We start from the raw sequence: 10,807 nt of genomic DNA, 5'->3' as shown, positions 1-10,807 counted from the left end.
TTTGACTGGAAATAAAGCCGATCGAAAACGACTATTATTCTAACGATCAGGTATAGAGGATTCCGGGCCACATCCAGGACACTATGATGCATGTTATCTTCCAGAAAGTAGCGGTTAAAGGCTACCATTTGAAACCAATCAGGAATATCCTTCTCGAAGTTTTTTTTTAATTATTCAACTGACCAGGGACTATTCTGAACACTACTGACTAACTGAAACACGAGTAGAGTATATGGTAAATCCTCAATAAGTGTTCGAAGGTTCCTGGGAACTGACAAGAAGAATTACACAGGTGTAACGTTGACTATTTAATGAACTGTAGCACAGTGATAGAGCTTCGAATGCTGAAGCCGCGTATTTTTTTCAACCGCATATGGCCATTAGTTTATGAAATATTTAATGTTCAGTGCCGAAGAGCTATCGGACAGTGATCGAGGATTTACTGTACTTTAAATCAAGATAGTATTATATCCTTGATGAAGCCAGCTACAATGATGGCGAAAAAATGTGAGATAGTTTACCGCTAAAATTCGTCAGGTGATTCTTCCAAAGGCACTGAAGATTTACACCCGAAAATCTCAGTAGTAATAAACGCGTCGTTTCTACCGATTCACCTTCTTCTCTCGATGTTGGCAATTGTAAGTATTAAGGAGATCAATCTTTCGCGTCCAATATCTTCGGTTAATAGTAAGAGACTCTGGTGGACCACGACGAAATTTCATCGACACCCGGCTGATATGTGAGAATCGAATTCTCGAAGGTCCTATTACTTTCTAGTCGGTTCCTATATCCGACGACACTTTTATCGGTTCATTTCTATTCAGCCCGCGGCAACGGTAGAGTTATTCGTGGCCTTAATCATCCTGGCGAAGTAATTAAGACCGACTTTAAGTCCAGATTTAAACTGTCGTTATCGACGCGTACGTAATTGCTACTGGTTTGAACTCTCACGAGATACATTGAAACTCCGATCCAGTCTGTTTAAAAATTGATGACCTTGACCCTTTCTGCGTGGCCACTTCATCGTAGACTATGGAATATTCCACGGAGAATCTGTCAGGCTGTTATATTCGATTTCGTTCCTCTTTGAGTCAATGGCACACAAAAGATTTCCGTGGCGAAGGGGGGGATTCAAACCGTCTCGAAAGAGGGTAGGGAAATATTTTTTTCATGGAAAGACGTGTTTTTTATTTCCCGAAGGAGCTACTTACTTGCCGACAGACGTGCTCGCACGGTGCTCTTAAACAGTCTCGATTCGCGGAGCTAACATGAAAGTAGCTGCTTGTGTTTCCACGATGTTTCCGCGTCTCGTCGTAACAGGCGCGTTTTTTTTTTCCGCGGCTCGTCTTTCAGCGCGACGCTTCTCGAGTGTCTTGAAAGGGCTCCTTTCCGGCACTGTATCCCGATTTTTACTCGTTTGTACGTCGCGCTTTGACGCGAAACGTTTGCGACAACGCGGTTGCCAACGCAACCTAGCATTTGTAAGACGTCTCGAATAATTTCATTGAGGACATTTCGATTAAGCTCGATTCCCCGGGATTGAACATAGAAGGGATCCAGAGGTGGTACAACTGGAAATGGAATCACCCTCTTTGATTCTACATCATAAAACATGTGCATAGACACAACTTGCTGCAAAATTCGTGGTATAAGCGAGACCACAGTGATTCCTCGTGCAAAAATAAACTGAAATTGTAAAGTAAACTTTTTTCGAACGAAGCTTCGCTTTCGAGAAAATCCACTTTGAACATTTACCTGCAGCACTCGTGTCTGTGTTCGCGACAAGTAGAAAAGATCTGTGACGGTCAGACACGCCAGCATGGGTATTCGAGACATATACAGGGTGCTCGGGAAGTCGCGCTACAAACGGAAATGAGGTTATTCTACATAAAAAAATTTGTCAAAAATGTAGAAGGAAAGTTTTTCGTACGAGGCTCTGTTTTCGAAAAAACGACTATGTTTATAGTAAGTAGAAACGGAATGCAATGAACAGACACGCTAGCCAGGTCTTATTTTAATTGCACGCGTAGCCAATTGATTTTCAAAGTCGATTTTCTCATGAAACGGAGTTTGAAATAAATAAATTTTCCTACATATTTTCGACTTATTTTTTTATATAGTATCACCCTATTTCTAGTTGTACTAGCAATTACCGAACACTGTAGATTCTAGGTGAATATCTTGAGCATAGCTGGACCAGACGGGGTCAGATGCTGAAAACAGCAGATATCCCGATGCAGCGTTTTTTTCTCCCGCAGGATGCATCCGGGCACATTTTAAGCCGCGATTAATGAGGCTCATTTAGAACGCGGCCGCGATGGCCTGCCGCCGAAGCCCGCGTCAAACGAGATTAAAGAGCGAAACGAGAGAGGCATGGACAGCCCTATCAGTCGAGGGAAATGCACGCGTTGTGACTTTTGCTCGTGTTTTTTTTTTCACCCGTTTTTCCCTCCAGCGAGCAATTTCGTGTTTCCTGCATGTACGGGAAAATTCCCGTCTATGACGAGGGGCACCACTACCAGATGAAATTCCTGATTATTGACAATTTGTAATTAGTAATTTCATTTACAATGAAAAATTGTCTGGAAATCACGTATGTACAGTTTTTTCTACCTTCTCCTGTTACTAATACGAAGATCGAATTCTATGCAGTTACTGACATTGAAAAATTTCTGTAATTTACCAGTCAAAAGATTTTCCCAATTATGATTGTTAATACCCTTATTTATTGTTCTGAATTCCTTGAGTTGGTAAATCATTAAGCCTTGATATCTAATTAAATACATAACGTTTGGTATCCGAGAAATGATTATTCTATTATTCGAAAATTCCTTTGTCCGACGGTTTTCGTCTATCTAACTAGCTCTAATACGAGAGACCCTACTGTTCATGAAAAAAGATGAGAATTTTATCGTTATCCGAAATAATAACCACCATTTCAGCTCAATAACGTACCTGACGGGGTTATAATTAGCAACTGCACGAGCTGGGCGAAATTTGAGTTACATTCAGGATATTACGTCCACGTTCCAGGATTCGTCCCCACCCAGACTTACGAATTTCGATTCGTCAGGGAAGGGAGATGGGTCACCGTCCCTTCGACGCCGGAAAGAAGGGAAAGCGAGGAAACGCGGCGCGGTGGCCCTTTCTCCGCGCGCCTCGCCAGAGGCGAATGAAATATGCAGACCGCCTTCTCTTTTCCTGGGAAACGGCGTCAGGGTGCTGCGGGGGTAAGGGGGTTAATTGCAAGGAAATACGATAAAGCGGACGGGAAGCGTTTCGTCGATACGTTGGAAAATTTATGCGAGCCGCGGAGAGAACCAGTTCCTCCGTGTTACCGTGAAAGGAGAGAGCAAGAGATGTACATCGACCTCCGCTCTGGGATAGTTTTGGGAACCGTGTGTCTTTTAAGGATTCCGATTACCGCTCGCGAATGTCTAGGAAACACATTCTCCGGACCCTGGGGTATCTTGAATTCGCGGGGAACGTTCGGAATTGTTGGACGGAACAATTTAAGGGTTCTCTCAGACGTTGTGATCCGTTGGTTACAGCTTATTCCGCGACGAAACAACGACAAATATCCGAAGAATTTTCGGCTAAAGTTCCGTGAATGGTACAGAAGGCTTTCGTCGCGTGTAATACGATAACCTCCGTCTTCTCGCGAGACGACTAGCTTCGGACGTTCAAAGAAATTCTTTTCCTTCCGTCTTTTTTTTTTCTCTCTGTAATAGAATTCCTGGCTGTAATTCGATCGCAGGGGAGCCATGAACATTCACGATCCTAAAAGAAACTGAACGCGAAAAGATACAACTACGGGGTCGAACGTATTTCGTGAGAAATACTAGCTTAAAAAAGAAGTTGCATTTTTATTACAGTGACGTACGTATATATTACATGACACAGTGTGTGGTAGTACATCTGAGATCTTTCGGTATGCAACTGAAACGATGCATACCTAATCGAGCGTTTATTTTCCATTTCATCCGACGAACACACAATTCATCACCATTCTCTCTCTCTCTCTCTCTCTCTCTCTCTCTCTCTCTCGCATTCTATCTATCTATCTCTCTTTTACTGCCACTCTGACAACGAGATACCCGCTATAAACCCTCTTCCCCACTCACACCTCCATCCGTATCACCTGAACCGCAATTCGCTGGATATTACGCAGCGCGGAATCTAATTTCCAATGTGTTCCTGATAACATCCGTGGACAGAGGCTATATATGGTACAGCAAAGAGCGCGATACACGAACCGCGCCGATATCGAAACGTTCGTTTTCGACGGATCGCGATAATAACAATGTGACTCCGTTGTTCGACAATTCAACGTCGCGAACTCCCAGGTGAACGTTCGACACACCATTCATCGTCACGATGTTCACTCTGGTGTTCATTTATTATCTTTCGCCCTCTTTTTTCTTTGTTGGCAAATGTTTGCTCTTTTTCTACCGTGTCGAGACAAGCGATAATCGATGCGTCTGGATCCTATTAAATTGAACTACGTTCCGCTAGAATGAAGAGTCGGCGAAAGGTGTTCGCTTAATTGTTCAACGGTCGGTTCACAACCGACTCGGACATGTGGGGATCGTTTTATGTACAAAATCGTCAGTTCGCTTCCGAAACGATCACCGAACGATGCATACACGTGTATTCATCATCGTCTGACAGGTCGCCGGCCACTTGGCGCGTCGACGATAGGAAATCCAAGAATACGCCTCCGCGAAACACCGTGTATGCCTATGTGTGTGTGTGTGTGTGTGTGTGTTGTCGCATTGTCCGTATCCGCGTGGATCGGTTTGCCGCGCCATTTCGAAAATACAATGCAACCTTCTGGACATGTACGCACGAGTGTTCTCGGTCGTAAATCGTTCAACGAATCGCGCCACCGTACACACGACCTAGGAATGATCTCGTCTGATCCATTCGTGTGTTCTCGACTCGGTTCACTGTCACAACATACACCCGGTGCACGGAATTCTCCCATCGGCGTTCGACGGTGGTCGAGTAAAGTTAAGATTCGTAGAAAATCACAATATAAAATGCTCGATTATCTAAATGAACCGTTTTCGGCGTCCCGTACTGACACGCGTACACGGGATTCGGTTCGAGTTCTTCGTTGGCGATCGAATCGATTCGGTGGAATAATTTCACGAGATGATTCCCCCGTTGAAGAGCATAATCGATCGTAGGTAATGGTTCTCCTTTCTGTTTCACTCATTAATGAACAGGAATTTTGTTATTCTCTGTGAAAAACTACCGCGAGTCGGGTGTGTTTCGCGTTTGTAGCCAGGTTCAAGAGTTGGACACTCGGTCTTGGACCTGATCAAACGTTCGAAACCTCCACGAGTCGGGAGTTTTTTGGCTTGTCTCATACGTTCAGATTGGTGTTGCCCATGCTGTTCACGTAGTTCGAGTTGTGACCCTCTTGGCTGGCTTGCCTCCCAGCTTCGCCGCTTTGTATGCTGAAGTGTCTGTAGGAAATGTACTCTGGGGGTATCGGTTGCTCCCGTTTCACAGTCTCCCGTTGTTTCTTCACTTTTAGGTATCCTAGGACGGACACCAGCAACAGAAATACCACTAAACCCATACAGCAGCCGACTATAAGGCCCAAACGTCTGGTCAGGAAGCTGCTGACGCTACCAACGTCACCTATCGATGCGCCGTCGCTGCTGATCACTGCGTCCGGCGTCTCCAAGGTTTTAACCTCGGTGCAACGGCTGGTCGAGGTGTCGGCCATTTGAACGTCCGAAGTTGATTCGAATGTTTCGTAGTTGGAGAAATTAAACTGATCCACCGTGTCCTCCTCGAGGTGCTGGGACATCCAGTTCCCTAGGCCGAGCACGCAGATTAGGTAGCGCGTGTTTGGGGACAGCTTGGATAGTTTCGTGGAACGAGAGCTTGGCTCGAGGATCCTTGCTTTAATCTGGAATTTAAATTAGTACCCGATGTAATATCGCCACGTGGATTAGGGTGGACCTTCCACGTAGCGCAAGATGTTTTAGTTGTATGTATATTTGCTGAGTATATATGTATACAGTGTTAGCAAAAATGAGATAATACCAAATCTCTATATTTCGGACTTGGTGAGGTTGCGCGAGTTTGGACTTTTTAGAATAACAGATAGTTTCCGACGTTTATTGCAAAGGAATAGCTGCATAGAGATAGTAGAAGAGGTTGCGAGTGAAAATAAAGGAAATAGATGGTAAAAAGGTGGTAGTAAGTGCTGGAAACAGGGAGCAAAAAATAGAGTGGCTAGGTATACACTGCACGATGGAAGAACGAAGCAAGTTGTTAAGTAATATGGTAGAGGTTATAAGTAAGGAAAACAGAGTTGAAGAAGAGATCGTGACTGTAGCTGGCAAGGAAAAAGTTGCAAGAGCAGAGACGCAAAGAGTGCTAGAGAAATTCTGGAAAAATGAAGAGAAGAAACAAAAGATCTCTATATTTATCGTGCGGGTGTATAGTGGAAAAAAATGTTTATCGGCCTGTATACCTCGTCAATATTCTCCATAGCGTGGTAGGCTACCTGATAACCTCTAATACCCGAGTGATTCCTGCTCTGCCAGGACACCAATACGGAAAACGGTTGTATGTCCTGGATCGCCAGCTTGAGGATGAGGGGCGCGGAGCAGAACGCGTGCGGATCCAGGTCCAGGAATACCAGTCCCCGTAATTCCGGCGGCTGTTCGCACCTCAGTAATCCGCTGTCCATGTCGTTCACTCGCAACCCACCGCCACCCCCTCGATTCCGACCCACACCACCGCCAACTAATTTCTGGTGATCGCGCAGCCACTCCCACAGCTCCTGAGACTCGCAGTCGCAGTGCAGTGGATTCTCTGGAAGGACAAGTTTCGTCAAATTTCATCCGATTATAGAATTATTAAATTTCAATATTTTTCTGAACTATTTCCCGCAATTATCATCCGTTAACTATTATTTTTCGAATGGACAAAACAAACAAAATGTTTGGAATGAATAAAGAATCTTAAAGTTCCAGGATTCGCAATTTCTTCAGTGGCTTGAACGCGTCCGGGGAAATCGAGGATATCCAGTTCCCGTACAGGTGAAGTTCAGCGAGATTCTCGAGGTGCTGGAACGTGCTTTTGCCGACCCCGCTAATCTGATTATACGACAGATCCAGCACTTGTAGAGCCTTCAGGTCGGGTGGGAAGTCCTCGAGCTCTTTCAACCGATTGTGCGTGATATTAAGAAGCCTGAGATGTTCGAGCCCCTTTAATCTCTCTTGCGGCAGCAGCTCGAGTTCGTTCATGCTTAGATCTAGCGTCAACAGCTCGAGTAGACTACGGAACGCGCTGGGTGACACTCTGGAGATCATGTTGTTGCCCATGAACAGATGCATCAGCGCGGGAAACGCTTCGAAGTCCTGGCTGGTGACGATGGTCAGATTCGTTCCCGATATGTGGATCTCCTCGAGAGCCGGATACTTAGCCTCGGAGCTGATCTCGTGTATCCTGACCAGTGGATTCGCGGTGACATTCAGCCAAGCCAAGCTCGGAATGTTCTGGGCGGACAAAGCGACCGCCGGTATCTGGTGGAATTTGTTGGCGGCCAGTTCGATCTTTCTCAAAGAGTTCGAACGAGCGAAGAAGTTTGCCGGCAAAGCGGTCAAATGATTATGACTGAGGTCCACGGATATCAGACGGGACAGGTTCACGCCGGCGAACCCAGATAGGGTCATGATGTAATTACCGCGCAAATCGAGTTCCCGCAGACTGGCCAATCCGTTTAGTCGCGACATGTCCACGTTAAGGATTACATTGTTAGCAAATGACAGGAACTCGACCGTAGTGGCGTTGCCGAACACATCGTACGGGATCTCCTGGAATCTATTGCCGTCTAGTTTCACTTCTTTCAGGGTGTCCAGACCGAAGAACAGCAGGCTTGGCAGAATTCGCAGGAGATTGTTGCTGAGCAACAGTTTCGCAAGGTTCTTATTCTTGGAGAATATCTCTGGTGGCATTCTGTGCAGCTGGGACGAGTCCATGGCTAGATGTAAAAGAGACGGCAACCCGTCCAAGGAGTTGCCGTTGATTTGGCTAAAATTATTATACGATATCCTTAAAACTCTTAATCCCGGAATATCTAGACGATCTAACGCGATGGCAGTGAGATGATTATGCTCGAGATTCAATTCGTAAAGATTACTGAGACCCCGGAATGCACCGTTCTCGATCACGCTAACGGTGCAGTTCTTCAAGTTCAACGATCGAATCGGCAAACCCTCCTGGAAGATCTTATCGTGCAGCACGTTCAGATGGTTGTTAGCCAGATCGAGTACGCGAAGCCGCTTGAGAGCGGTCAAAGCGTACGGATCCAAACGACGGAGCCCATTGTCTTGGAGGTAAAGTTCCTCGAGCTCGTGCAACTCCGAGAAAGTTCTCACTGTCACGTGGCTGAGTCGATTCATGCTGAGTTCGAGGAACTTGAGAGCCTGCATCGGCTGAAAGGCGGTGTCCTCGATCCGCGAGATCGAGTTGTTTGTCAGATATAATCGTTCGACCAGCAACAGGTCCCGGAACAAAGGCGCCTGGAGGCGGGTTAATCTGTTGTGTCCAAGCCACATGATTCTGACCGACGCCTGGCCCCTTAAAGAGTCATTGTGCAACACGCCCAGTCCGTTGTTGTCCAGCTGAATGGAGACCAACGAGCTGCCGCTGTTACCGTTCTGGCCGACGTCGTTCGACACTTGAAACACGTCGCCCAGCACCGCCAGTAGATTACCTTGAAGGTTCACGTGCTGCAGGCTGTGCAGGGATCTCAAAGCCCCGGTCTCCATGTCCGTTATCGCGTTATTCTGTAGATGTAGCTCCAAAAGCGCGGGCAAAGGCGCGAACACGCCCCGTTTCACCTCGGTAATCTGATTGTCCTGGAGGCGAAGCTCCCTTAACCATTTCGCTTTCGCGAAAGTACCGACCTCAAGCTCACGGATATTGTTCCCGTCCAAGGACAAGGTAGAAAGATTCTCGCAGTGCTCGAGAAAGTCTCGCGGCACTTTCTCGATGTAGTTACCGCTTAGATGCAACTGTGCCAACTGGTTCAGAGTGACCAGCCCGCGAGCGTCGATCCTTCTGATTGCATTCTGTTGAAGATACACCACCGATAAGCTTGTGCTACCAGCGAACGTCTCTGCTGCTATTTCCAGTATGTTGTTCTCGGCCAGAAATAACTCCTTTAGCTCGGGTAGCTTCGAGAATACACCGCGTATATAGTGAATATGATTATGACTGAGATCGATCGATCTCAGCCTCTGGTTCGCTCTGAACGTGGCGACATCGAGGGAGACGATTTTATTGTGGCTGAGATCAATGGATTCCAAATCGATCAGCGATATGAACGCGTCTTTGTCGACGAACTCGACGGCGTTGTAGTACAAAGACAAAATCTTCAGGGACGGACAACAACGGAAGCAATTCAACGGGATCCTTTTGAAGTTGTTGCTGCTTAGATCGAGAAAATTCAGAGCGTCCAGCCTGGAGTAACCGTCCTCCGGGAGCTCGGACACCTCGTTCCAGGCGAGCCTAAGGGACGTCAGGTGTTCCAGTCTTCTTAACGATGTCATCGGGAATACCCTAATTTTGTTTTCGGCCAAATACAAATCCGTCAGGGTCCCCTCTAATCCAGCGAACGCGTATTCCGATATTTTTACTATCTGATTGCCCTTCAGGTTCAGCTTGATCAAGGACAGTCCATAAAAGCTATAGCTAGGAAGTTCGTGCACGAGATTCGCCTCAAGGTCCAGCGCTTTCAGCGAGCTCAGGGTAGCCATAGCTTTTTGCGGCACGTGTGATAGTCGGCCTGAAACCAGTGCCAGAGATTCCAGGCTCTTGCTTAACCGTTTGAACGCGTCCTCGTTTATCTCGCGAATCGCCGAATGCGATATCTGTAGATGTCTGATCTGCGAGCCGGCTGGGAACGCAACCGATCGAAGCTCCTCTACCTTTCTATCCAATTCGTAAACGCTAAGCGACTGAACTATCGCACCTGGAACAACGAGAAAGAAATTTATCTTGAATTAGGGAGGGCTGTTGGAAGGAAAGCTTATTTGAATTTAGCATTTCAAAACTACGATCCACGTGAGATCCCCGGCTTAAGAATACGCTCTGAACATATTTAGACAGTGATTCCGGTTCCGTGGTCCCGGGGTTCGTTTACTACGGTCTCCTGAGAAAGGACAAGAATATCCTGCCATCCAACGAAAACGAAATCCCCCCCGTTTTATCCTAATGTATTTACCCGTCATAGACCGTGCCCGTACGTACCTTCTCCCTCGGCGGCGTGTATTACGCCGGACAGAGCGCTCCTCAGGGATTCCTCGGTCGCCCCGGCGCATTCCAGAAACAGACCGTCCTCGAAATTGTAGCAGGGACAGCCCGGTATCGTGTCCGGGGGCGGGCATTTGGCGCTCCTTGCCTCCTGCGCGGCCATACACGCCGCCAATACCACCGAGTAGATGAAACGAAAACCGTCGCGGCTTCCACGGGCTCCATGTCTGCCACGCGACGAGCCACTCCACTTGCGCCTCGTCCGCGGCCACGTTGTCCACATATTATTATTATCGCGCCGCTCCTTGCCCGGCTCGTCCCGATCCGCTCATCGTTTCCCTCGATTACAGTCGGAGGAGCTGTTGCCTCGGCTCCTGCGAACAGGAGTAAGGATGATTAAAGATCGACTGGTTGATCAATGACTGTCCTATTCTACTTTGAAAAGGATCCGGTTAGTATTTTGGCTATAGATGTCTGTCATTCCATCTTCCATTGCAAGTGACTGAGTTTAATCCTAGAC

At 46.9% G+C, this 10,807-nt stretch overlaps 1 protein-coding gene across 1 annotated transcript; it reads right to left on the bottom strand.

Moving 5' to 3' along the window:
- Positions 1-5,371: 5,371 nt before the first annotated feature.
- LOC107185979 (slit homolog 1 protein-like) lies at positions 5,372-10,570 on the bottom strand. The gene is given in 4 exon segments (XM_015573762.1): positions 5,372-5,926; positions 6,497-6,838; positions 6,936-10,006; positions 10,285-10,570. Coding segments are annotated over 4 exon segments (4,254 nt in total).
- Between the last annotated feature and the right edge of the window lie 237 nt (positions 10,571-10,807).

The sequence above is a fragment of the Dufourea novaeangliae genome, unplaced genomic scaffold (assembly GCF_001272555.1).
Source record: "Dufourea novaeangliae isolate 0120121106 unplaced genomic scaffold, ASM127255v1 scaffold54, whole genome shotgun sequence".
NCBI lineage: Eukaryota > Metazoa > Arthropoda > Insecta > Hymenoptera > Halictidae > Dufourea > Dufourea novaeangliae.
This window is presented reverse-complemented; position numbering and strand designations above follow the sequence as displayed.